Here is a 25,660-nt window from a genome sequence, read left to right as displayed (position 1 = left end):
TACAACTGATCACCTGAAGTCAAGCTGAAAAAGAAAAGATACCTATGAAAACCAACTTACTGTCATGTTTAATAGAATTCTATTTCAGCTAAACCTGTCCGCACAGTGCAGTTTAACCATGAAAGCAAAACATGTACTTGTGTCAATTCCGAAGCAAAGCACACCCTTTGCCTTCCCTGGGAACATGTGAAGCTGTATGTGCCTTCTTCTACCTCTTTACTCAACCTTGGTGACAGCACGAGAACACACTGCAGGCTCTGGCCAATGCAGCAAGCTCAAGAGCCTGTCCTAGCACGTATGGCCTGCTTGGCAGCTGCAGCCTGACACAAGCCTTGGCATAGGGGTCTCTGCAGATAACTGATGCACACCTGTCTCCATGCTGACACCATTTAAGAGATGCTGACTCCAGCGAGACAGTGAGGAAGCCTGCCACAAGCGTGCTGTCAATATGCTCCGGTTCCATAACCATGGAAAAATTAATGGTTATCTTACACAGGCAAAGACTTCATCCACCTTGTCCTCTCCATAGAAACACCTCTCCTTTCATTCCAGAACCTCTTAAATACACTGAGCAACAAATATGCTTACAGTGCACCATTACCAAGTAGCTGCCACCTCCACAAACCACCTGCAAGGGATGAATAAACGAAGATCTGGCACACATTTTGTTTATATGATCATTTAATTAAACTAGGTGCCTTTAAGGTCCCTAATCTACTTGTAGCTGCAGCACTACGGCAGCTCAGTCCTTTTAAACTTTTGGTACAATTTAAGACACACTAAGCCACCTAAAAAGGTAACTCTTCAAGTGTCAGCATCGCTTTTTTTTTGGGGGGGGGGGGAGGGAGGAGTTCCCAATATTGCTTCCATTGAAATATTTCATTTTGAAAAGCTCATTCTGAGTGTGCACAGTTCTGTGTTATTTCTTTCTCTCCTGAGAAATATGCAGGAGCTCCAAATTCCTGACAATATAAAATCTGCTTCCATGTCTACAGAATCCCAAAGCACCTTACAAATATTCCACCGTAATTGCACAGTAGGCTGGGAAGAGGAGGGATTTACACAGAAAGACAAATAAATATGGCAAGACTACATTAAAATACCTCTGAATACTGTTAAGAAAAATAGCTTTATTTGTTACAACAAATAGTGGGACCAAAGCATTACTGTATACTACACGGTATACATACACCTGTATATTCATTACAGTGTGGAAGACACAAAGAAAGAGATAGAATCTGAATTTATTAATGTTAACCAATTCCATATTTGGAAAAATGGAAAAAATCATCTTTGAAAACTTTCTTGCTGCTGGACATAAGCGCTGCTGAAGAGAAAAATGAGCAAGAAGGAGACTGCTATGCACACTGATCCTGTGAAGCTTTAAGTTGGCACATCAAACACTGTTTATTAATTATTAAAGTTCATTGCAAATACTTTCCCAACTCAAACTTTGCAAGCCAACACAAAGCTCAGTCAAAAAAAAACTATAATAAGATCATTTTTAGCAGATAGCAAAATGTTCTGATGGTGCAAAACACTGCCAAACATTTCTTTACAGACTCCTTTCTCAAGATCACAACCTTAAGAACTCTGAAATAACACTAAGATCTCCATCAGGACCATTTTCCTGTGCGTAAGAAACTGGAAAGATTCAACATCACAGTCAAGTACTGTCCAAACAAACATTGCTATATTCTTCTGTTCTAAAGGTTTTACTATATTTACCAGCAACTTCAGAGACTTATGTAGACTGTCTATTTAAGTTAAGAGAAAGCACTTGTAAACTGTTTGACTCCCAGAATCATAAGTAGCATCACCACAAATTATGTGCAAAGACAATAAAAGAGTAAACAACAGAAATGGCACAGAAAGTTCACAGAAATAGCATAGCCAAAAAGGAAGACAAAATTCCTTACAAGGTAATACAAGTTATGCTCATCTATGGATGTTCCAAAGTACAGTTCATCTGCACCACTCCAATTTTATCCCTAACACATGTAGCATAAAATACTGCAGAAAAAATGTATTCTTTTCAGATTTAGTTTGACACAGCCCTATTCTGGACTTGCAATAGGAGAAAATGTGTTTTCTCCTAAAGGCTCTCTCCTGAAACTGCTATCATCCAACACCAGCGCTAAAGAGTCACACAAGTCTTAAAGTTCACTGTTCTTTTTCCTTTATTGGCTTCCCAAACCTCCACAGGAAGGTTTCCATTTTCCTGAAATTAGCATTCCACTTTTAAGGCCTTGTCAGGAACTTCAAAAATTGTATTTGCATTCTCAGTATCTAATAGATATTAATTTTTCACGTGTAGGAAAGCACTAGCTGTGATCATCTCAGTAACTGCTATAAAAGCACAAAGGATTTACAGACATTCATATTCATACATCAACTACTTCTTATACAATGTAGTAGTAAACACATTCTGGGTCCATTAGTTACTGATTTATTTGCAATTGCCCCTTACAGACACTGTCCATATTACTTCAGTTTGCATTTTATCATGCCAACTCAGTTCCAAAACAGGTAGTAAATTGTTATTCCAAGCTCCACACTATGATTAACAATAAGAACAAAGCTCTAACTACTTTGCCATGGCTTCTGAAAGGTCGACACAACACACTCTATGTGCCAGTGCTGGAGAATAATGAATTCTCTATAATAAAATGTTGATTATTTGACCACGATATGCATTAACCATACATACCGCACCCAAATGTGATACTGATTAAACTTCACTGCAACTCAGCATAAATGTTTTCAGCACTGCAGAAGGGAGATGGTACAGAAAAGGCAAGTGAGGTACACAGAATGACTTCACAAACTGGCCAGTGAAACAGGAAACTGACAAAAACTACCCTGAGGTGGAAGTCAGTCAGTCCCTCATACATTCATCAAGACACATTATAAATCCAGAATGGACATCATAAAATCCAGGCCACTGCACTTTATTGAATTAACAGTGACCCAAATCAGATGTAGCTAAATAAGACAATCAGCTATTACTTAGAAATCAGCAGAATGTCCGTCTAAATGGAAGAAGTCACTGCACCTACAGTACGATTGTGAAATGCCTAAACACAGACTTTGTTGAAAAGCAACACCTTATTTCCAATCCCAAATTTCTTCACACTCTACTTCCATCTACTGAATCATATTCTACTTTTCTGTAAAGTAAACACTCCTAATAGGACCATTTGCTGTTCCCTTCGTAGGCGGTCACTGCCAACGATGGAAATGCTCCTTAATTGAATTTGTGAAACTAAGCAGATTACATAATAGGATATACTTGTCAAATTTCGACTAACCTCATATTCTTCACCCTAATCATACCACCATAATAACACAGTTTCCCTGGCTTTCCCCAGTATTCCTAGCAAGAGCTGTTACAAGTTCCCCAGCATTCATGCTAGACCCGTTAGAAGCGCATCACACTTTTGCAGAGCACTGCACAGGGGCTTCTTGCTCAGCTATCTGAAATATTCATTTCTGGCATGACTCTCTTCCTGCAGCAAAGCCTGTTCTGCACAAATTTTTCTAGATACTATTATCATCTCTGTAGTTAAAGGAAAAAAGTACACTTTTATTTGGACGTAGTTTACATCTGTTCCAGATTTCTCTGCCTTATTTACCTACTCTCTCTATGAATTAAGCCCTCTCCAGTACATCATCTTTAAACTTTATGAGCAATTCTATATACAATCCGTTTCATATTTTTGAGATTTTTTTTCCGCATCACACATAAAAAGCACTAAATAGCATACGATGACTACAGCATTATCTCTGAAAGATGCCCTGACAATATCTGATGGTTCTTTGTTTAAGTATGCAAGTCATTCCTTGCCTTACCAGCAGCAATTTTTAAGTTGAATTTGTGTAACAATTGCTTAATGTGGATAAATCTCCTTTTTACACTCATAGGATGATTTCTGTTACCATTAGTAGTAAATATACACATATTTCTTTAGTTGTCTACATTAATCAAGTTTTTCATTTCACGAGTCATTTTTTTATACCTAGAAAATAGTTTCAAAAGCATCCACAAGCTTCTAGCAGAATCATAAGGAGACAATTGGTTTAGTACAGAAAGAGATGAAAGAACAGAACCTGACTCCTAGATTGCAAAGCTAATACTGAGCTGCTGCGTGGGATATCAAAACTGCCAGATGTTATTCCATTCTTGAGAACCAGTCCGTGTACTATCAACAGAAAGATAATTAGTTTATGTCAGCTCAGACAGACGGCATGTGGAACCTAAAACAAGTTTTACTCTCAAAACAGGTACGGTTCACCCAATAGATCTGTTCTTCTTTTGTATTCACAGCAGCATCTCCTTGGGAACAACAAAAGTAGCATTTTGCATTGCCTTTCTTACCATTAGTCCCCTCAAAACCCACTCAATTTTGAAAAGAAACTAGATTCCATTTATCTTTTTTTAGTCTCCCTTTTCACTTTAGAACTTCCCCCTCACACACAGCAGCTTGCAAGTCCATCCTTTCTAATTAAGTCAGAAGAAATAGCTGAAACTAAACCTCCACAGCAGCACACCCAGCAAGTGAACCAAAGCAGCTTATTTCATTGCATCATTTCACCCCAGGCACTGAGGTACTGCCTCAACACTTCCAAAGCCTTTATTGGAGACGCCACACTTCATTCCGTTCATCAGTAGTTACACCACAGGTATGAAGAACAGGGGCATTAGCTTTATTAATTTTTATGAGTGCTATGTGTCAGTGTATCTCCGTGGGCTCTGAGAGTAACACTGTTGTCAGCTTTTATGAGATGAAAGTGGTAAAACCCCACAGAATTGACAGACCGAGGTTCTGAGTTTAATATTTAGATAACAGCAGAAATTTATGATGGAGAAGAGTGGTAACACACAAAACCACCTGAGAAAATAACAATCTGTCTGACCACAGGTTGAATCAGCCTTTTCTAATTCACTGGACATTGCTAAAATTAAAATCTGAACTACAAGTTTTAGGAAGACTAAAGGAACAATCTGGATGAAATCAGAGCGAGACAACCACAAGGTAAAACAGATAGATATGCCAAGGAATTCTGCCTCCAAGCACACAGAAGGTAGCAGCATACAGAACTAGTATGAAGAAAAATAAAACAAAGAGAAGAATAAAAGAAATTCTCATCCTGGACTTGCATAGATTTACTACATCAAGTAGCAGCTAAATGTTCTGCGCACCTTCTCAATATTCTGGCTGAAAGATCATTCAAAAATACTTTCCCAAAAAGTTCCCAGAGATGAACATTTGATGTATGTATCTAACCGCTGAGATTCATGCAACATCTCGCACACAATAGATTTTGAACTTCTCTTTGGGTCCCCAGAAATTTTATCTTGCTTTCTAACTGACTGTGACATGTCTGGAGAATTCCTTCCAGGCTTCCGACACAGCCAGCTAGATATTAAAGTCTGGATACTTCATAATGCTGAGCAACATACTGCACTTTGAGTACATATTTGTGACAAAAACAAAACTCATGAAGTTACCATCAACAAGACAAACAAAAGGGAACTCGGAACAGTTTAGAAACAAAGAAGTACAAGCAAAACCCATGATTACTCTAGCTATCACTCAATATACGAGAGATGGGACTTCAAAGGATGTTCACACTACATACGCAGAACACCTACACAGGAAGCAAGCAATATGAAGAATGCCTGTGTTTATAGACTTCTGAGCCACAATACCAACAACCAACACTCAAATTTCAAATGAGCTGTAGAACCTCTGCACCCTCTTCTCTCTTGAAGCGAAGCTGTGCACGCTCCACACGGCACTCACAGAGGTGTCAGCAAAATGGCCTGAAAGATTTTGTTCCTATTTCCACTTAATATAGGGTCAACCAGACACTACTTTGCTTCTCTATTTGTTGATATATATACATTCATTTTAAATTACTTCCTTTCTCCTATCAAACCTAAACGAAAGTCTCACAATACACCTACTCCACAATGTCTTGTTCAAATCCCGAATTATTACATTTAATTTCCTTTCCAGCATATTTTGTAAATAATAATTACTTGATATTGTATGAACAGGACATACTGTCCATCTTTCTAGTAAGGTATCCTCTCATTTTGAAGAGTTTTGTTGTTTGACTATCCTTAATATCATAAACTGTTTTCTGCCCTCCTTCTTTTCGTCCCCTAGCAAAGGCTTTTTTCTTGCAGCTTTCCCAGTTCATGAAAATCTACAGCAGTTCAGACCCCATTCTCTAAAAGTCCCCCCAGGCATAATGCATAGGTGATAAAATTATTTCTAACCACTATTTGGATATGCCTGAGCAGACTTGTCACTCCCTTACCCACAGTAAAAAACACTAAAATATAATGAATCAATTCTAAATCTGAACTTAACTCACACTTCTATTATGAAATAACTTCTGCTTATGTAAATGCCTCATCTTGTTGGCATCCTTCTTTTATGTCTTCAGTAAAAGCTTTAGCACAGCAAACCACTTTAAGATATTCCTCATTACAGTACACCCAGCAGGACAGGGATAGGCAAAACAATATTCCATTGCCATTATTCTACTTGTTTCACAAGTCCTCTCTTAGTCCCCACTGATTTCAACAAGCAAGAAATCCCCTATACCTTTCCACATACAAATTCACCCATAGTTTTTTCATTCTACTTTTGTACTTAGAAATTCCAAATATATCTTCCAGCTGCTTATGTTTTAAACTCATCTAAAAGTCGTAACTCAGTCTCACTCTGTTTACTTTAAGGTCACAGTCACCTGCCACACTCTTAACAACTTTCCTCCACATCATTCTCTGTTCCAGCTTCCAAGTTTTCTTGAATACCTAAATGGTACATGGAAAAAAACCTAGAATGATTACTTCAGTTACATAACAAAAAAGACTGCACTGCCATCCTTCCCATTTTTAAGTGCTACTCCAATTAGCATGTATTTTAAAGTGTAGCATCGTTAAGGAGTGAAGTTGCATCAAAATAGTTTTTCAGAAAAATGTCTTTCTGATCCTAGGCATAAAATCTATTTCTCCTAGCACTTCATCTTCAGTTAATCACTCCCAATCAGGAATGCATGATCACAAACTCCCACTTGTTGATATTCAAGCAAACATCACATCATTACAGCTCACTTTTCATCTACTTCACAGTATTCACAATCACCTGACCAGCTGTCCTCCTCTGTGCTTCTCTAAGCTTGCACTCCTTTTTGTATCAAGTTACAAATTGCCTTTTTATTTCCAGCTCTACAAAGATCCAGTCACCAGACCCACAGAACTGCTTCCTCTTCCTCACCTATTTCGTTCTTTTATCTCTCATTTCTACCCTTGGATGTCAGAGGAACACCTTGAATCATTCCTGTTCTTGTTCTGCTTTTGTCTTCAAACTGCAGACACTAAAAGCAATGCTTGGCAAAAGCTTTAACTTATTAAAACCAAAAGAAAGAAAAAACACACAATTTTTACTGAAAGTAACTACAATAATTAAAGGCATTTAACAATTTCAAAGTATCTTTTCAGTGTGACAACAACCACTGCTGGAAATAAGATATAAGGCTTGTAATGGTTCAGTCAAACTGCACGCCTGGAACCTGCAGATGCGCCCTGAAGGAAATCCAGACAAGCGTCAGATTTCCAGCCCCTAATGGAAGGCAATGTCTCCAATTCCATCTTCAGATCACACTCAGAAACTTAATGGAATCGCACTGACAATTTTTTTAGCTAATACAGGAGTAGCTTTTTGCGGCATGGAGAAAAACACAGGATGCATTAAGAAGTGCAGCATGACAAAAGTTATCAACACTCATTAAAACATAAACTTCACTTCTACCTCTCAATTTCTATGTTTTCTGGATTAGAAAAAAATAAGTCAAACACACACAGATGAAGAACTTCAATGAAAGATAATGACATTACGTGATTGTGTTCTTTCAAGTGAACCTTAAGACTATACAGCTTCTCAAAGCATAGTATATTTTTTTCAGAACAAAAACACCTAAAATAGGACATTTTAATATTTAAAAAAACAACCACATGTTACGCTACCACATAGTCTACATTCACTTATTAATAAACTATCCATAAAGAGCAGCTAGACAAAAATACTTCTAGTCCTTTCCAGAGTCTCCTACTGAGAGCTGGACACATCACTGCACAGAGGAACTCCTTTAAGACATACTACGATGCTCTTCCCTTTCAAGTCAGGACATTTCCTCCTTGCTAGCAAAGCGGAAGCTCAAATGAAGTCCTAGAAGTTTCCAGAATTGACTACAATATCTAATACACACAGTAAAGACAATTATGGAGGAAAAACATCTGTGGTACACAACCCCATTTTTCATGAGAAAAAGAATCAATACATTGCAAAAGTACAATTAAAGCTGATTATCAACCATGGTTGAGTAACAAGGACCCTAACTCCTCATTTTCATTTGTCTAAATTAAGCTGCACAAAAGTTTTTCATCCAAGGTTTCCATGCTAATATAGATTCACATTTGCTACATGCCTGTAACTCTAATACTGCCCTAATCCCATTTTCAGAGGCTTCCATCAAGTTGATATGCACATTCTCTACAGACATGTCCCTCTTCTCACTCAGAATCTAAGGAGGTTGTGAAAAGCAAAGTGAAGATAAATTCTTATCACAGAAACTCAAAGGAGTAACGCTTCATAAATTTAAGGTTTCTGCCCTGTAACTTAAGGCTCAAAAACGTGAAACTATAGCACTGTTTAGAAGACATGAGGATAAAACTGCACTGAATTATCTGTATAGATCTCAAGAAAAAATACGGCAGCAGCCAAAGCAACTGTCCAGAGATATAGTTTGAATATCTACTAAGGAGCCACTGAATAGAAGATCCCAATAAACTGCTTTGCTTGTGGAGTGTTTTGGTTCTGATAAATAAGGTGTCTGCATCTGCAGCTTTGCTAGTTTGATAGCTAGGTAAAATAAAATGATTCATACAGCAATAAGTCTTCAGAATTTCAGGTGTCTATAAACAAAAAGCCCTGAACCAAGTGTGCCTTACTGCACTGGGGTAAGACCAGACAGACCTTCTAAATGCGATGATTAAATGGAAGTTACAGAAGAAAACTTCTGGTACAAAGCCCTCTACACCTGCACTACCTCTCACCATTGGCTCAATTAGCCTAAATGTTCCTCAACAGCTTCAGCAGATTTCTGTCTTGGATGAACAAAGGCTTTCAGGATTCTCTAAGAAACCATCAGATTTGAACTTCCCTTCATACACCATCACCTACCATACAGAGACCAGAAATGAAAGCTGTTAGATTTGTAATAATAGATCTGAAATCTCACTAACAGCCACAGAGATGATGCTTTGCCCTCACACATACTCATTCAGCTTCACCTTGCCTTGCACTGACTGACTGCTTTTCGATCCCAGGGTGACCCTGTTGACCCAACTCCAGTCAACAGCAACCACCACAAAAACAAATTATTTCCTGCAAGCAAGAAAAGAAGAAAAAAGGAAACGGGCACAGAACTGGAATTTTGTCAGCTGCAAAAAGGGATTAGATTTGTTTAACTGATTATTAAGGTACTAGCTTACCAGAAAATCAGCTTTTGCAATACATTACATAATTAATGACTTTGAACAGAAGTTGGGTTTTTAACTCTTCAGCACATTGAAAAGAGATATTAGACAACAGTACTGTCATGGTTTTGTAATTTTTCCATTGGTATTCCACATCTTAACATCATGTGGAGCACAGAGAAGAAGAACTACACATCCCTGAGGACCTCACATTAAGGGACAGAATCAATCCATATTTCTGGAGTGACTGGGGGCTCTCAAGAATTGACTGTGTTGGAGGCCGAAATAAGCCTCACTGGTAAAGACTGGCAAAAACACCCTACTGCGACTGGCCCAGGGGCTCCGTGCATACTTGGTACTGATTAACTCAGAAGGGGGCATTTCAAGGATCCTGAGGGTTATCAATGGGCCTTTGTAATAGCTGCTGTAGATATGGACAACATTAAGCAGCTGTCTGTTTTGCCTGGCCTGTCAGAGGACCTGTCTGTTGTGGGGCTGCTACGAGTAAAAGAGCAGCAGGTACCAATTGCTACAAAGACAGTGCACAGACGGCAGTACCACACCAACAGGGATTCTTTGCTCCCCATTCATGATTGCAGAGGTAAAGGCTGGCCTTAGATGTTGCTGAACAGGAGAGGTGGCCAATGCTTTATCTTTATACTGACTCATGGATGGTGGCGAATGCCTTATGGGGGTGGCTACAGAAGTGCAAACACAACAACTGGAAGTGGGGATCTATAGAGATAATTAATTGCAGTATTATTGGGCTGCTGAACTGTGGTAAGACATTGCTGCCCAAACAAAGATGTGGCCGTAAAGGTGCGTCACATGGATGCACACATGCCCAAGAGTCAGGCTACTGAAGAACAACAAAACAACCATCAGGTAGATCGAGCTGCCAGAACTAAGGTGGCTCAAATAGACCCAGACTGGCAGAACGAGGGTGAATTATTTCTAGCTCAATGGCCCCATGAGACCTCGGGCCATCAAGGAAGAGACACGACATATAAGTGGGCCAGAGACCGAGGGGTGGACTTAACTATGGACGCTATTGCACAGGTTATTCATGACTGTGAAACATGTGCCATAATTAAACGAACCAAGAGGATGAAAACTCTCTGGGAGGAAGGGTGATGGCAGAAGGATAAATATGGGGAGGCGTGGCAGGTTGATTATATCACCTTGCCACAATCTCGCAATGGTAAGCGTTATGTACTCACCATGGTGGAGGCAACCACTGGGTGGCTTGAAACATACGCAATACCCCACGCTACCGTTTGAAACACCATATTGGGTCTTGAGAAACAAGTCCTATGGTGACATGGCACCCCAGAAAGAACTGAATCTGATAATGGGACACATTTCAAAAATTCCCTTGTAAATATTTGGGCCAAAGATCATGGCATTGAGTGGATTTATCATATTCCCTACCATGCACCAGCTTCTGGTAAAACTGTCGATACAATGGGTTGTTGAAAACTATGTTGAAAGCAGTGGGTGGTGGAACATTTAAACACTAGGAGAAGCATTTGGCAGAAGCCACCTAGATGGTCAATACTAGAGGATCTGTCAATTGCGATTATCCTAGCCAATCCAGCCCCCTACATACTGAAGAGGGAGATAATGTCCCTGTAGTACACGTAAAGAACATGTTGGGAAAAGCTGTTTGTGCCCTTCTAGCCTCTGGAAAGTGCAGACCTCTCCAGGGTACTGTTTTTGCCCAGGGACCCAGGTGCACTTGGTGGGTGATGCAGAAAGATGGGGACATTCAATGTGTACCACAAGGGAATTTGATGCTGGGGGAGTGTAGTCAGTAATTCTATGTGTATATATATGTATATAGACCTGTGTGTGTAATGCATTTTAATTACTGTTTATTTGTATATATACATGCATTTTAAGCATGATGTAGTGATGCAGAATAAGGGGTGGGATGTCATGGTTTTGTAATTTTTCTATTGGTATTCCACATCATAACATCATGTGGAGCACAGAGAAGAACTACACTTCCCAGAGGACCCCATGGTTAGAGAGGGAAACACGTCATGGAAGTGACGCAGCCTCTCTCTCACTGCCTGGCAGTGGGTGTGGGTGTGCTTCCAAGCCGTGGCACCTCCATTTTCAAAGTAGGTTTCTCAGTCTTTGGAAAACTCTCTCTCACTTTCTTTTTTACTTGATTTATTAGTCTCAATTTCAACTAGATTATAATTAGTAAAATATTTTTTCCTGCTTAGATCGTAGCCGTTTCTCTGTCTGTTTCCTTGAGCCCAGCTCCCATCTTCCTACCCCTTTCCCTTCCCATTTGTCAGAGGCCAAGGGGCCCACAGGCTTACTGCCTCTTCCCCCCACTTCACAAAGAAAGACTGATCTAGATAACTCCATGACAAGTATTAAACCAGTTAGGACACAATGCTGAAAGCTTAAGAAGCATTTTGGCACCTACTCCTACTGGATTCAGCAACAGGAACCTAAACACTTTTGCAGAAGTTTAGATACTAAATGCTGCTAAATGCACAGGTGCTACTTCAAGAAGAAAAACAGAAAACCTTTAAGCCTTCTGGTAAATGGTCCATATGGTTAAGAGTATGGCTAAAGCACGTTAAGAGGGTATAAATTAGATCTACCCCACATTAGCTACACTAATAAAATATGCCTGAATTTACTAATAACTAAAATACATTTGAAGCAGGGTCACCAAAACAGAGCCCTAAAATAACAAAGATCAACACAGCTGTGTCACTAGTATATTGAACAAAATAATCCAATGACGTATGAATGTGATATTCAAATACACTTGCCTGAGAACAGAAACAAAAATATTACACTGTTTCCTTCTCCTTGTTACTTTTATTATACTATAACTTCTGACATGAAATTCTTGATGAACAAATTCAGTTACTAAGAGATTTGGTTACTAAAAGTAACCAAAAGAGAATTTGAAATTTTATAGTTGAAATAATATAACTGCATTGTTGTAATTGCAGAGTAAATAAGATAGCCAGAGGTATCTAAGAAAAGACTCACCAATGCTGAGGCTTTCAGTTGAGATAGACACTCGCCAATATTGAGGCTCACCACAAAAATTCCACAAAGGAGCTATCTCCAAAAAGAGATGCTACCTTAGTGGTGGTCAGCCCTTAAATGGGATCTAGGAGAGTTGAAGTCAAGCTCCACTCCTTGCAGGAGCACAGCTGAATTACCTTCACCTGTGCTCCCACAGCTGACTCATCACTTGCCTCAGGTGGTTAATCAGAGGTTCACGCTGTGATCAACAGTTACCCATAGAGAAATGTTAGGGACAACTTTTATAATTCCAAAGATTCCCATTTAAAATGTTTCCTCACACTCCTAAACTATCAAGGAAAAACGTTTTACTCCAAATAAACAAAAGAATCATTTCGAAAGACTGACTTTAAGTCCACCTAAGGGGGAGCAGAGAAGCTGATATTACCAAGTGAGAACAGCATCCCGCACAGGTGTTGCCATGTTCTAAGCTCCCAAGCACAGCTTTGGCATGCTCAGCCTGTTCTGGCAGAGAGGCTGCTAAGTCATGCAGCATACCAGATGGTGGCTAGAAGCTTACTGTGTGTATATCCTGAATGAAACTACACATAGACTTTATTGAGCTATTTGCCATCATTCTCAGACCAAAAAAAAAAGAGCTGATTTGTACTGAGGTTACAGATTTACACTGGCATTTTAGAAGTTTGTTTGGTTGTAGCTAACCAGCAAGAAGTGGGATGTATCAAATAAACTTTAAACCTAATCCAAATATTGTCAGCCTTCCCTCCCCTCTAATTGTTCTTATGTTCACACAGTTTCTAAAGTACTTCATTAGTATATAATAGGCTGCTTTTCATTTCAAAGCAAACAAACAGGACACTAAAAATAAACAACAATGTCAGCAAAGCCCTTTCAGCTTCTCTTCCTTGTTAATTCCAAAACCACTTTAGCCTGGCTGGATTTTTGAGATCAAAGTCTACACGTTCAGGTGGTTCAGAGCTTCAGTGGCAGACAAAAATTGCCTGTGAACTGCTTGGTTTGTAGAACACAGGAGAGACAAGATCGAATCCGGGGAAGTTTAGTCAACAGCAGAGAGCACAAGTAGCAAAATAAGAAACCGACAGAGCATCTAACTTAGAACTCAAGAGAACAGCTGCTTCAAATTATTATCAAGTTTGGACCAAAGCAATCACTTAACAACTAACTACATGTTAAAATTACAAGAACACCTGAAATTACATTGTTTTTCTCCAAGGGATAATCTTTAAAAGTACAGATGCACTGTATGCAATGTGATAATGTGATGGCAGGTACAGCAACAATATTGGGGTAGCAGAGTCCTAGGCTGCCTGCACCTGTGCTCCCTGGGTTGGCCTTGTCTTCAGCCAGGTGATCAATCACTGCTTCAAGCTGTGACAGCATTTCCACTACACTCAAACTTTGTTTCTATCCTGACAATTATTTTTTGTATTTAGATGAATGCAAGAATAAGGATACTGCTGTGATCTATGCTGAAACACAAGTGGTGTCTATCATAGAACCAGAGACTAGCATGGGTTGGAAGGGAATTGAAGGATCACTGCGCTGCTCTGTTTCTGAATATTTTATCTGCCAAGGAGGGAAGCTTGGAAAATTTATTTACTTCTAAGAACGTCTTTTAATGGTCGTTTTCTTACACCATGGGCATGAAAAATGCATAAATGAACATGAGACATGACATATGAGTTTTTACTTAAATAACTACAAAAGCTGAGTATCGTACCCAAACGTAAAAATACTAATATCAATATATACCACAAGTGTGGCAATGTATGCACAAAGAATTCTCAGTTGAACAAATTGTACTGTTGCATGTGAGTGGACTTTTAAAAACAATATAGTGGTTTTTTTTCCTTTTCTTCTTTTTGTACCTTTTAACCTATGGAAACTTGTGGAAATTGCTACTGATGTTTAAATCACAACAGTCTCAATTTTTGCTGTATTACTTCAAGAGAACAATTTCTTTACTGATGCTGCAGAATCCATTTTGCAGGTTTGTTATGCTTGTTTGCTTTCTAGCATGAGTGAAGCATTCCTGAAACAATAAAAGCTTCTTTGGAGTGTAGTAAATGTCTGACGGGCTGATCTGCTTCAGATGATCTATGGTGTGTAACACATTATCCAAACTGTATACGCTGGATAAAAACATTGCAAACACAATAAACAAATGGAAGTACCACAAAGTAGAAGAGAGTAACAAGGAAATCTGCCAGATGAGTTTGCTGTAATACTTGTATCACCTCAGCACAGTTTCATTGGCTGAAACAACTTGTCTTAGTCATGACCAAGCTTTTCAGGTCTAAATTTGAACTGGAAATCCAATTATGAAAAGCCCCGTGACCATTATTATTACTTTCCAAATAATGTGATACTCCAAAGAAAAACAATGAAACTTTCTGGGGAAGCAGCCTGATTATTAATTCATAGGCTGTTTGGAAGACAGTCCTAACATTTTATTTCACTGCATCTCCACAGCATTCAACAGAAACAATTAAAACTATTTTCTACTCCCAGAAGTCAAGCATTATTTGAATACACAAGACAAACAGCCCTGAACATGATGAGCAGCACATGTTCCTGCCACAGTACTTGCAGCGTGGTAGAGAGATTTGTTACCATGAAGACTAAACACTAACTCTGAATTTCATTTTCCTTAGTGATGTTTACATATGCAAAGGCTTTGTTTAAATATTGGAAAAAGACTGAAGCACCCAAATCCATAACTTAGTATAAAATAGTTAATTTAAAAAATAAATACCACGGTTAGTTAGCACCTGAGCCCTTCCTTCAAGAGTTTGAAGTCTGAGTGCTTATTTCATATTTCAGTCACATTTCTATAATTCGAAAGGGATCCGGTTTCACGGATGAATAATTTAAACAGAACCAAATTAAAATGGAAAAGCAGAAAACAATCAGTGTAGTTAGCTTTAGTCTCACTCAACCTACATTAAGCACTTTTATTTTTTTGAGAATACATCATGCAGTACTTCACATTCTGCTCTGCTTCTTAACTGTATCCCTGAACAGCAACTTAAGGTAACCTCTGGACTTTATATTGCAGGTGGCTCTTCTGGAAGAATATTTCCTTTAAAATAGTGGTGATGACTATCCCCCCCACCCCACATCAAATGCCATTAGCATTCAGAACATTTTGACTTACAACTGTGTATCAACTGCAATTAATTGTAATTCATGTATTAGGTGAATCTTATTAATATCTAAAAATAACAGATTGTTGTTTTGCTGCATTAGACACGATGCATATAAGGCTGCCAAAATTATTAAATAGCTCTTTCCAACTTTTGCAATGCACTTTTTTTCTTACAGTAAAACAAATTCTTGGTTATAAAAGAATTATAATTGGAAATAGACTTCTGTGGAGTTCATTTCTTCCTCTCTTGCATGGAAAAAAAATCCTCTGTTAAAATGTACATTTTTCAGCTGTAATGAACTCCGGAGCAATTGCATCATGGCCCAGGTACCCAAAAGATGCAATACCGTAAGTTCTGTACAGTTCTCATACTGATGATTTCTATTTTCCCCAAGGAATATATGCCACAGAAAAAGTTAAGCGCTTGAAAAAGCATTACAACTGCAGAAGTACAAAGAAGTGTACTGGCAGAAGCTTGTTTAGTGACATTCCACATGAGCATGTTTAAGAAAGCATGCTGCAAGCATGGTACATTGCTCTGAGGAGGAACCAGCACAACTGAGCCATCCTCTTCCTTGTCCTCTCCAAAATTCCCAAACAATTGCTGAGAGAATTGTTAAGGTTTTGACACTTTAACTAAAGGGAAAACAAAGCATTATTCCACAGCTAATGAAATTACTCAACTACCATCTCAAAGGCCTAACAATGCTGACAACACTGACAGTTGTACAAGCATAATTCTGTCACCCGCTGCGTGCGCTTCGTATGGGGGCTCTTGTCATGCTGTCAAATTCTCTCTGAACTCATGCAAAGCCAAAGCCTGCCATAAAGCAATAAGGCAAATGAGAGAGCACTGCAGGAAATCCTGCAGGATAAGGAAACGCTAAGTACAACAGTTCTCTTCCCATCTGACAGGGCTGTCCTGAGGAACACTGCAACAGCAAAGCTCTTTTTTTACACTTAACTGATTTATCAGTCTATCTCTGATTTTTGTTGCTGCTGCTTTTATTCAGCGTAATTTCAGCAAGTCACTTTTCCAGGAAACTGAACCACTGGCACATTAAAACAGCAGTTTTACCATTAGCACTTTCTGCGACACATGAAGGCAGCTGCAAAACTAACGTCTTCTGTTTTATGATGTTGATATCAGAGGAGGATGTTGGTGGTATGGCAGTGGAAGTTCAGCCTTCCCACCAATATCCCATTACATTCTGCTGCCATGTGACAGATGGCAGCAGGGAAGCAGGCTAACAGAACGGCATCTGACATGGAAGCACAGATGAAACAAAGGCACGTCACTGAATTCCTCCATGCAGAAAAATGGCACCCAGTGACACTTGCAGAACATTCATGGAGACCAACCACTGGATGTCAGCACAGTGCGGCAGTAGGCAGTGCACTTCAGAAGAGGCAACAGAGATTTGAAGCACAAGCCACCATCCACTTGGCCATAAACAGCTGTCACACCATGAAAAGAGTGTCTCTATCAGCTCATCCACATGAACTAGCAAATTATGACCAGAGAACTGTGTACACAGCCCAATATTGGCTTCAATGCATCAGAAAGAATGCTGGCAAGACTGGGATATCACAAGGTTTGCACCAGGTGGGTTCCACAAATGTTCATACAGGAAAAGAAAGAACACCTACTGAACTGACGTGAGCCAGAAGGTGACAATTTCCTGGACTGCATAATAAGGCATGGTGTCACCACTACAAGCCAACATCAAAACAGAAGTTCATGAAGTGGCAATGTGCAAATTCCCCACTGAATAAAATGTTCAAGGCAACAGGGAAGACTTTCCTCCTGTGACACAAGAACACCAGGCCCCAGAACAGTCTGAAGACTATGGAGTACACTGCCAATGTTGCCTGGACTGTCCTGTCTTACCCACCAGACTTGGTGCCTTCTGACTTTCACCCAATGAAAGATGGGCAATGTTTCTAGCAATGACACCATCCCAGCAGTTGTGAAACAGGGGATCGCCTCCACTGGTATGGATTTTCACAAGCATGACATGCAGCCTATTGTTCAGTGCTGGTGAAAATGCAGTGGTGACTATGGTGAAAAATCGTGTTTTGTAACTGAGAATTCGCTCTATCAAGTAGTAATAATGTATTGTTCTTCTTATCTGTTGCAGTGTCCATGGAAATAAATAGGAGCCAGTACTTTTGAAGCAACTTATTTTAGAGCAAGGATGAGATTCTCAGCTTCCCAGAAGGTGCACTATTATTCTGAAATCAGTCACAACACTTGTGCTCAACTATACAAAATATATATATGAATATGTAAAGCGGACCTACAATTAGATCAAATAAATTTTACTTTCCAAAATTATTCTGTATTGTTTTCAGTCTCAGGGGCCTGTTATTTTATTATGCTTAACAACATGTAAGGACTCAGAATAAGCAGTGTTGAATAAGCAGAAAGAAACCCTTTGGATACTCTGCAAGGTAATTTCATCAAGGGCCAATGGTTTAAAGAATCAAATGCAATTATTTTTAGAAATGCTTATGGTGTCTTAATTTAAGAAAGCTGCAGCAATGGATGGAAAATTGCATCTGTGTTGTCTTTTTTAAGTTTTTCTTGCAGGTGTTTTCCTTTATATTTAAGATCTTACAGATTCCCCCCCCCCCCCCCCCCATGTGGGTGTGACATGTTTAGAAAGATATTTAGGCAAAACCTATGACTAAAGCTAGCATCACATATAAAAGCATACATTTCAGCTAAAAAGAAGAGTTGTTTTTAAGAAAAACAACTATTTTCAAGTTTATTGTAGGAGCTTTAAAAAACCCAATGTATTATATAATAAACTGATAAATTAAATCAACTGAAGAACATTTTTGGCTTACACTCAGTGAATCATATTCTTAAAATCTGAGTCACAGAACAGTAATTTCTTAAGAAGAAGTAAAGAGGTATAATACTCTACATATGATTGTACTTGGCTTCTTCATACCCACTACCACCACAGCTACCCCAGCTCCCACTGCATATCTGATAGCAGTCCTCTGGACAAGGGGCTGTTCACGCTCTACTTCTGCAGTCACAGTCATGCTCATGTTGTTCTCAATGAATGTTGTTCTCAAACAAATGTTTACACGCTGCCATATCATCCGATTGCCTTCCCATCTGCAGACACTAAGTTGTGGAACTCCCCTTTTCTTTGCCATTGAGTCTAACTATGGTAGAACGTAATTTTGGTATCACTGTTCTATACAAAGCTAAAAGGAGTCTGCTTCTTTAGAGCAAGGTGGAGGTATTTTCTGCCTAAGTATAATCTTTTCGTACATCTAATAATGGCAGGCAAGGAAATCCTCTGCTGGTTGGTCAGTGCATCCTCTTTTCCCAACTACACCAACATTATTCCTCAGAAAAACCTGTCTGTCCCATTCCACTAACAGGAGGCAATGTGATCCAGAGCTGCACTATACTTGCTATTACAAATTTTAATATGTAATCAGAAGCTCTCTTATTTCTTATGGGAGTTCAACCTTATTACTTCTTGTTCTATCACGTTATTTCTTTTCTTTTCTTTTCTTTTTTTTTTTTTTTTCAGAATCCATGTACATTTTAAATACGTACAGTCTTTTTTTCCTCTGTAAACTACGCAGCTTCACTTCTTTCACCTTTTCTTTCTCAACTGAGTTCCATAGACTTCTCGTCATTCTTGCTAATCTATTGCAGATGCAACATTTCTCCCACAAGAGAGAACTGTGAGGCAACTGAACACGACACTGCACTAATGCTCCATGCCAAGTGAACAAAGCAAGGGGGTTATTTCACATCCTCCATACAACATTTCTGGTTTACACTGCAGTACAGGACTCAGCTACTTTGCAATATGTCGCTGTTGATCCATGCTAATTTTGTTTTATACAACGAATGCTAGATTCTATTCTAAAGAAGCAGTATTTAATCAACTGCTTATTTTCATCTTGATCCACGTTTGTACAGTTGATTATTTTTGTGAAGTTCTGATCCTTTTCTTACATTGCCCCCCCTCCCCCCCCCCATAAATTCTCCAATAGGTCAAGTTTTAAATTGTACTCCTGTTTTCAGCTACACTTTTTGTTCCACTCGAGCCTAAACAGAATAAACTGCTTTGCAGATTTAGTCCGTGTATTTTATTTCATTTCCCACATCATTAATGAAAACATATCCCTGCAAATCCCTGTTCAATATAGTTGCGTGTTATTTCAATCTGTCCTGCCTACATTAAGAAAGTTTCCATCAGGTCAAATTTCCATGGGTTCTTGTAGGAACAACCTGAGACACAGTAACCAAAGCTTCATTGAAAACATAGGAGCACCTACAAGTAACAGTAACACATAAAGTAACAATGTTTACTGTTTCTCCTCTAACCACAAGGTCTCTTGTTTTTTCCATACCTGCGGACATTTCCACTTTTTCAATCCTGAATTCTTTAGGAATTTCAACTCCAATTACCAGTCTATAATTTCTTCTTTCTTTTTTCCTCACCTGTTCTGCAGCCATGCATTTTCTTTCTCATACTCTTGAATGAAGCCTGTTGTAATTCTCTCTGCCACGAATTTTCTTAGAGATCTGACTGGAAATCTACCATACCAATGAAGGACCGTAGAAATAAGAACACCTGACTTATCTGTCATTTTTCTTCTCTCTACTGAAAATCAAATCAGTACCTTTGTGCTAATTGCACTGCAAACCCAGAATGATTGCCTATTCCATTTATTACCCTTCCTATTTCTCTAATTCTGCCCCAATATGCCTTACATATTTACATATATATTCAAGCTCAATAATCTGATCAAGAAATCATTTTAGCTTGTCTTCTGTTTCACAGTACACCAACAGTGGAACTTCTAAATTTCATATGCTATCTTGAACACAACTGAGGAGAAAATTGGGTTTCATACAGGTAAGCATGCGATATTTGGACTCCAAGCCTCATGAATTATGAAAGCTAGCAGTTACTCATGTTCATTGGGTTTCACTTCCGTAATTTCTTTAATATGCCATTTACTACAATTTCCAAATCCTTTCCACAGACACAAATAACATCTCAGTCTCTGGAAACATCCTGGGCACCTTTTGATAAAGTTTTATACTAAATAAAATTCCAGAAAATGAAACTGCTGTAATACATTCTATGTGGAAATTGAATAGAATTGATATAGAGAAGCTAAAATTGCCCTGCTAATAACTAATAGAAATCAAACAGAGAATATAGTCTGTGGGGAACCTGACAAAAATTAGAAAGAACAATATAAAACTGGAGAAAATATATTTCTAGAGAATAGCGGAAATCAAATTATTAAAGCTTCCTTAATTTTAATGATCTGTGAGTGCATTTTAATTTATTTAAATGTTTAAAGCAGTACTTTGAGCAAATTAACAATCTAATAATATTGATGCTATCAATACTGGCTTTTTAAGGACTAGATAAGTAATCAGTTCAGCTTAACTGCCTGCTGCTGGATGATCTGAGTCTCATAAAATAAGACTTCAAAATCAAGAGAATACAATCTCTCAAAAAAACCTTCCAGTTGTTTTTTCACTGCTTCAAGGATAAATTTCATCTCAAAGGGACATGAGGTTTTAAATTACATGTCAGCTAATACAGCGTATTACAGTAAGGCAATATATGTCTGTCCTTCGAGTCAATGTACTACCTCAGCTATGAGTCATATCTGCATCTACTTAAAAGTAAGCAGAGGCATTTCTTAGATCATTATTTAGCTACAAGACACAGAAAGACTTTAAATTATTTTAATCTCCATAGGTGTACAGCAAACATTTATAATTTTGGCTCAAGGATATAGCTTCATGACAATGTATTTGCTTTTTACTATACTCCTTACCTCATTTGTGTAAAGCAAGTGCAGATTTAATTTAAATATGTGTATGCAATTCCACCCCCCAAAATACATTCAGAGAGTTATTGTCATCACTACAAATGAGAACAAAGCTATTATTTATAGTATATTCTATAATAAAGATACAGCCTCATTGAAGTGGAACATTATATGAAAGAAGCTAAGTCACTTAAGAGAGAGTCAAATTGACCGGATCTTTTGATATGGGCCAAAGGAGATGAGGTGGCATATATTTATTCTATTCTAAATGTCACATAAATTGATCTGAGGAGGGCAGGGTCCTCATTTACACCTAATCCTTTCCATGGGAACAAACACTTTGAGAGCCAAAACGTTTAGCGCGGGTGCACTATTTATAAAGTTATTGAGCTTAGAACTGTAATTCAATAAATGAACAGTACAGGACAAAGCTGTGAGAGTACGTTTGTTTTAAGCAAACTTACCCTCCTGCCCCCTACGGACTCATCATTTCCTCTGGTGTTGATGTGAAATGGAAACAAAAAAACCAACCACATATGATTTAATTCTCAGAAACAACCCATTGTTAACCTCATACCTAAAATCTAACATCAAACAGTCAAGACAGAAATCTAGCACATTCAAACATGTCCCTATTTTCTGATGTCTTATTTCTGGACTTGCTCCAGTTTTTTAATACGTTGATTAAATAAAGACATCTGGGCTTCTGTTAGGAGTCATTTGGGAACATAGGATCTGCAGAAGCACAGATGCTTGCCAGAACCAGTCAACTAACAGAGCTCATGAATTTCAAGAACCAGAGAAAGCCAGACAGGCAGACTACCTGCATAGAGTTTTTATATTCTTGGGGTGAAACTTAACTCCACTAAAAGTTACTATAAAGGTAGGGATGACTTCAGTAAGAGCAGGAACAAAAATGGGATTTTGTAAGCCAAGAAATATTCACCTGTTCACGAGTCAAAATGAAAGGAAGAGCTATCTAAGAGAGTCTGAAATGAACACCTCTAAGCACTGGATGAAGAACACAGGAGGTAGAAAGGGACTGGCAGGTAATACTCAGTAATACCCAGCAAGTAATAGGTGGGCAAACAGTAGAGACAGCATTACTTCCATGAGAAGGGAGTGTTTTTAAAGCAAGACTACGTATAAAGAATCTGGAATTTATGACACTGAAAAGGGATGAAAACAGCAATCAACTGAAATATTTTTCAGAAGCAAAATTACACTGCTGGTATCAAACAAAATAAAAGCTCCAGGAAAAAAAAACAAAAAAAAAAAACAAAACATAAAATGTACAAAAAGATACAGCCATATCCTTACGGAGACATGAAAGACTGAAGCTGATTGTCACTACAACAATCTAAACAGAAACACTGATGCTTACTACAGAAATATTTGAACCCTAACAGTGATTCCCAAATGAGAAAAATAAGCCAGAGCAACATTACTAAGAGCCTAAAAAATCCTACATTTTAGAATGTTCACCTTGATCTTTACTGTTATAGAGCCCCCACAAATGCAACTCCAAAAAATAAATAAAATAAAGCAAGTAAAATAAACCAAGAAAACAAATATTTCAACAAGTAGAACAGTTCTGTTGGGAATTCATTTTTGTACAACCTGCAAAATGAAACAGCAGCACATCTGGGTGCACTCAAGTTAAGAAAATCCACTGACAATTACTAATTCACCTTATTTTTTTTTTCCTTTTAATATTCTAGATTGAATACCTTTTGAAAATCGGTTGAAACAAGTTGAAATGTTTGAGAAGCCCTATGGATTACATTGAGATTTCCCCCAAATTACAGAAGACACAGAACAATAAGCAATAATAGGCAGTGCTCTTTGTGGGGTGATTACATCAGGCTTTTGAAAAGTGCCTTGTTGGCTTTGGCTCATAAGAGGATCTATCATTCCCAGAAAAGCTACTCCCAATAAAAACTCACATTGAAAAATCAGAATTTGCTACCTACTGACCTACTTACTTTCACAAAACATCTGTCATTACAGAACAGACCGCTTTTAGCCATGTTGGATGACATCTCTGACCACAGCTTACTCATCATTTCAAGCACAGGCTAGATTAGATACCGGGCAACTAAGAAGAAAGGTGCATACCTTTGGATATCTCTTCTTCTCTGAATCTTTGGCCGGACCAGCATCAAGCATTTTTTGTTGTCTTGCCTCCTGAAGAGCTTTCTGGGTGGAACCTTGCAAGCCCTTCTTCCTTTCACATTCACGGCCAGCTATACAACAAAACCAAGATAAATGCCATCAGGATACATTTTCCACTTTCCTGAAAAATGCCTCTTGATATTAACTAGACATAAAAAGTTTCAGCAGAAAAGCACCACTTTAAATAGAAAGATATCCAAGGTTATTGCAACATACTTTTTTAGTATTCCAAGAAGGCATATAACTAACAATCCACTAATTGCTTTGGAGGGACCTGTTTAAGTAATAGGTATCTGATTTTGCCCTCAAAACATTGCAATGATTTTGAATCTTTCTGTATGGGACAGAGCCACAATAAAATGGATGCAATTCATCGTCTCATTGCATCCTACCTAATATCTACTACAAACGCATTACTCTGATTTACAGCTTACATTCCTTTTTACTTCTTTGCCCTTTCTCGCAATATACCTTCCAGACAAGCAATTATTTACACATTGACAACAGCACAGAAATCCTAAGCAGTTAAAATAGCTGTAAGTTGTCAGAATAGGTGGAAGGGAATATGAGGAAAGATACGGCTCATATGTACACATGTGTATGTACATATACATACACACAGCATATCTGTATCCTTCTTGCATATATGTATCCAGCAAGAAGGACAGTGCTCTTCAGCACCCTCAGCAGTGGCCGCTTCCATGCGCTTGAGCACAGTTCATTTCTATCCCTGTATCTGCATGTAGTTACAACAGTCTGCACTATGTACACACAACAACAGGAAAATACGCAATTCCAAGAGGACTTGGGCAGTTACATTGCTCCAGAAACTGATTACACAGCTAAAATAAAGTTGAACCAATCAAAGTGAACACTACAAATCCGAAAATTTTAGTAAAACCTTGTCCACAAAATATACACTTTTTATAGAAGAGAAAAGAAATGAGAAAATACTCTCTACTGTTATTATTGGTTGGTAACCCTGCCCATGGCAGGGGGGTCGAAACTAGATGACCTTGGAGGTCCTTTTCAAGCCAGGCCATTTTGTGATTTTCTTGAGACAAAAACTATGGATTTTAAAAGTACAAAACTTCGCCATATATCAAAACAAAGTAAAACTGACTAATACAAACAAGTGCGCTGGTCTAACAAAACACCTGTATTCTCACTGCTTAGGAAGTTAAAACTACCATCAGAAACACCCTAAATAACGTCTTCTGGGAAACTGTATAGTGTAAAACAGTTTTCTAAGCAAACGCTTCCTCCTCATTCAGCAATTGTGATCCATGGGGTCTCCAAAATGCACATACTTGCAAATAAACACAGAGTTATGATAGTTGAAGGGCTTAGAAATCTGAAGCCGTTTAACAACAAAAAGCCAAATTGCAAAGAACTGCTAGGATTGCATTAAGATGTGAACAGCTTGTGTTTACAGATGTTGCATTCCAATTGCAGTGCAGCTAGAACTGGGACTACTAAGTTGAGCTACTTTAGCCAGTGCCTTTTAAATTTCTTCTTACATGACCTTCTAAGAGCAATTACAGCAGATCGAAGAAAGGAAAAGAACAGTTATCAGGCTTAGCAATGAGTTAGTTCAACCATGACTAAAGAAGCTCACTGCGTTCAACTTTTGAATATAATTGGGTAATAAATAAGCAGTTCCCGTTTTCAGAAAATTCAAGAAACATACTGAGCAAATAACAGCTCTACAAGACATTCAGAGAGCCAGTTGGTAGAACAGCACACAGCCAGCTTTATAAGTAAACCATTACCAAAATAGCTTAGTTCTTTCAGGCAAATGAGGGTTTTTTTCTTAAAGAACCACTTAACATTATGCCTTGATCCACAAGCAAGGATGCGAATGCTCTGTTAATACATATCAATATCTTAATAATAAT

At 38.3% G+C, this 25,660-nt stretch overlaps 1 protein-coding gene across 3 annotated transcripts in view; it reads right to left on the bottom strand.

The window, feature by feature from the left end:
• Positions 1 to 25,660, bottom strand: part of SPAG16 (sperm associated antigen 16) — a 332,745-nt gene that overhangs the window by 285,555 nt on the left and 21,530 nt on the right. For all 3 annotated transcript variants that reach the window (XM_015867953.2, XM_015867952.2, XM_032445972.1), the window contains exon 9: positions 23,706 to 23,833. In XM_015867953.2, coding sequence (XP_015723439.1) covers positions 23,706 to 23,833 — 128 coding nt within the window. The remainder of the gene's footprint in view (positions 1 to 23,705; positions 23,834 to 25,660) is intronic.

The sequence above is a fragment of the Coturnix japonica genome, chromosome 7 (genome assembly GCF_001577835.2).
Source record: "Coturnix japonica isolate 7356 chromosome 7, Coturnix japonica 2.1, whole genome shotgun sequence".
In the NCBI taxonomy this organism is placed as follows: Eukaryota; Metazoa; Chordata; class Aves; order Galliformes; family Phasianidae; genus Coturnix; species Coturnix japonica.
Note: the sequence above shows the minus strand (reverse complement) of the source record. Positions and strands in the feature narration are given on the sequence as shown.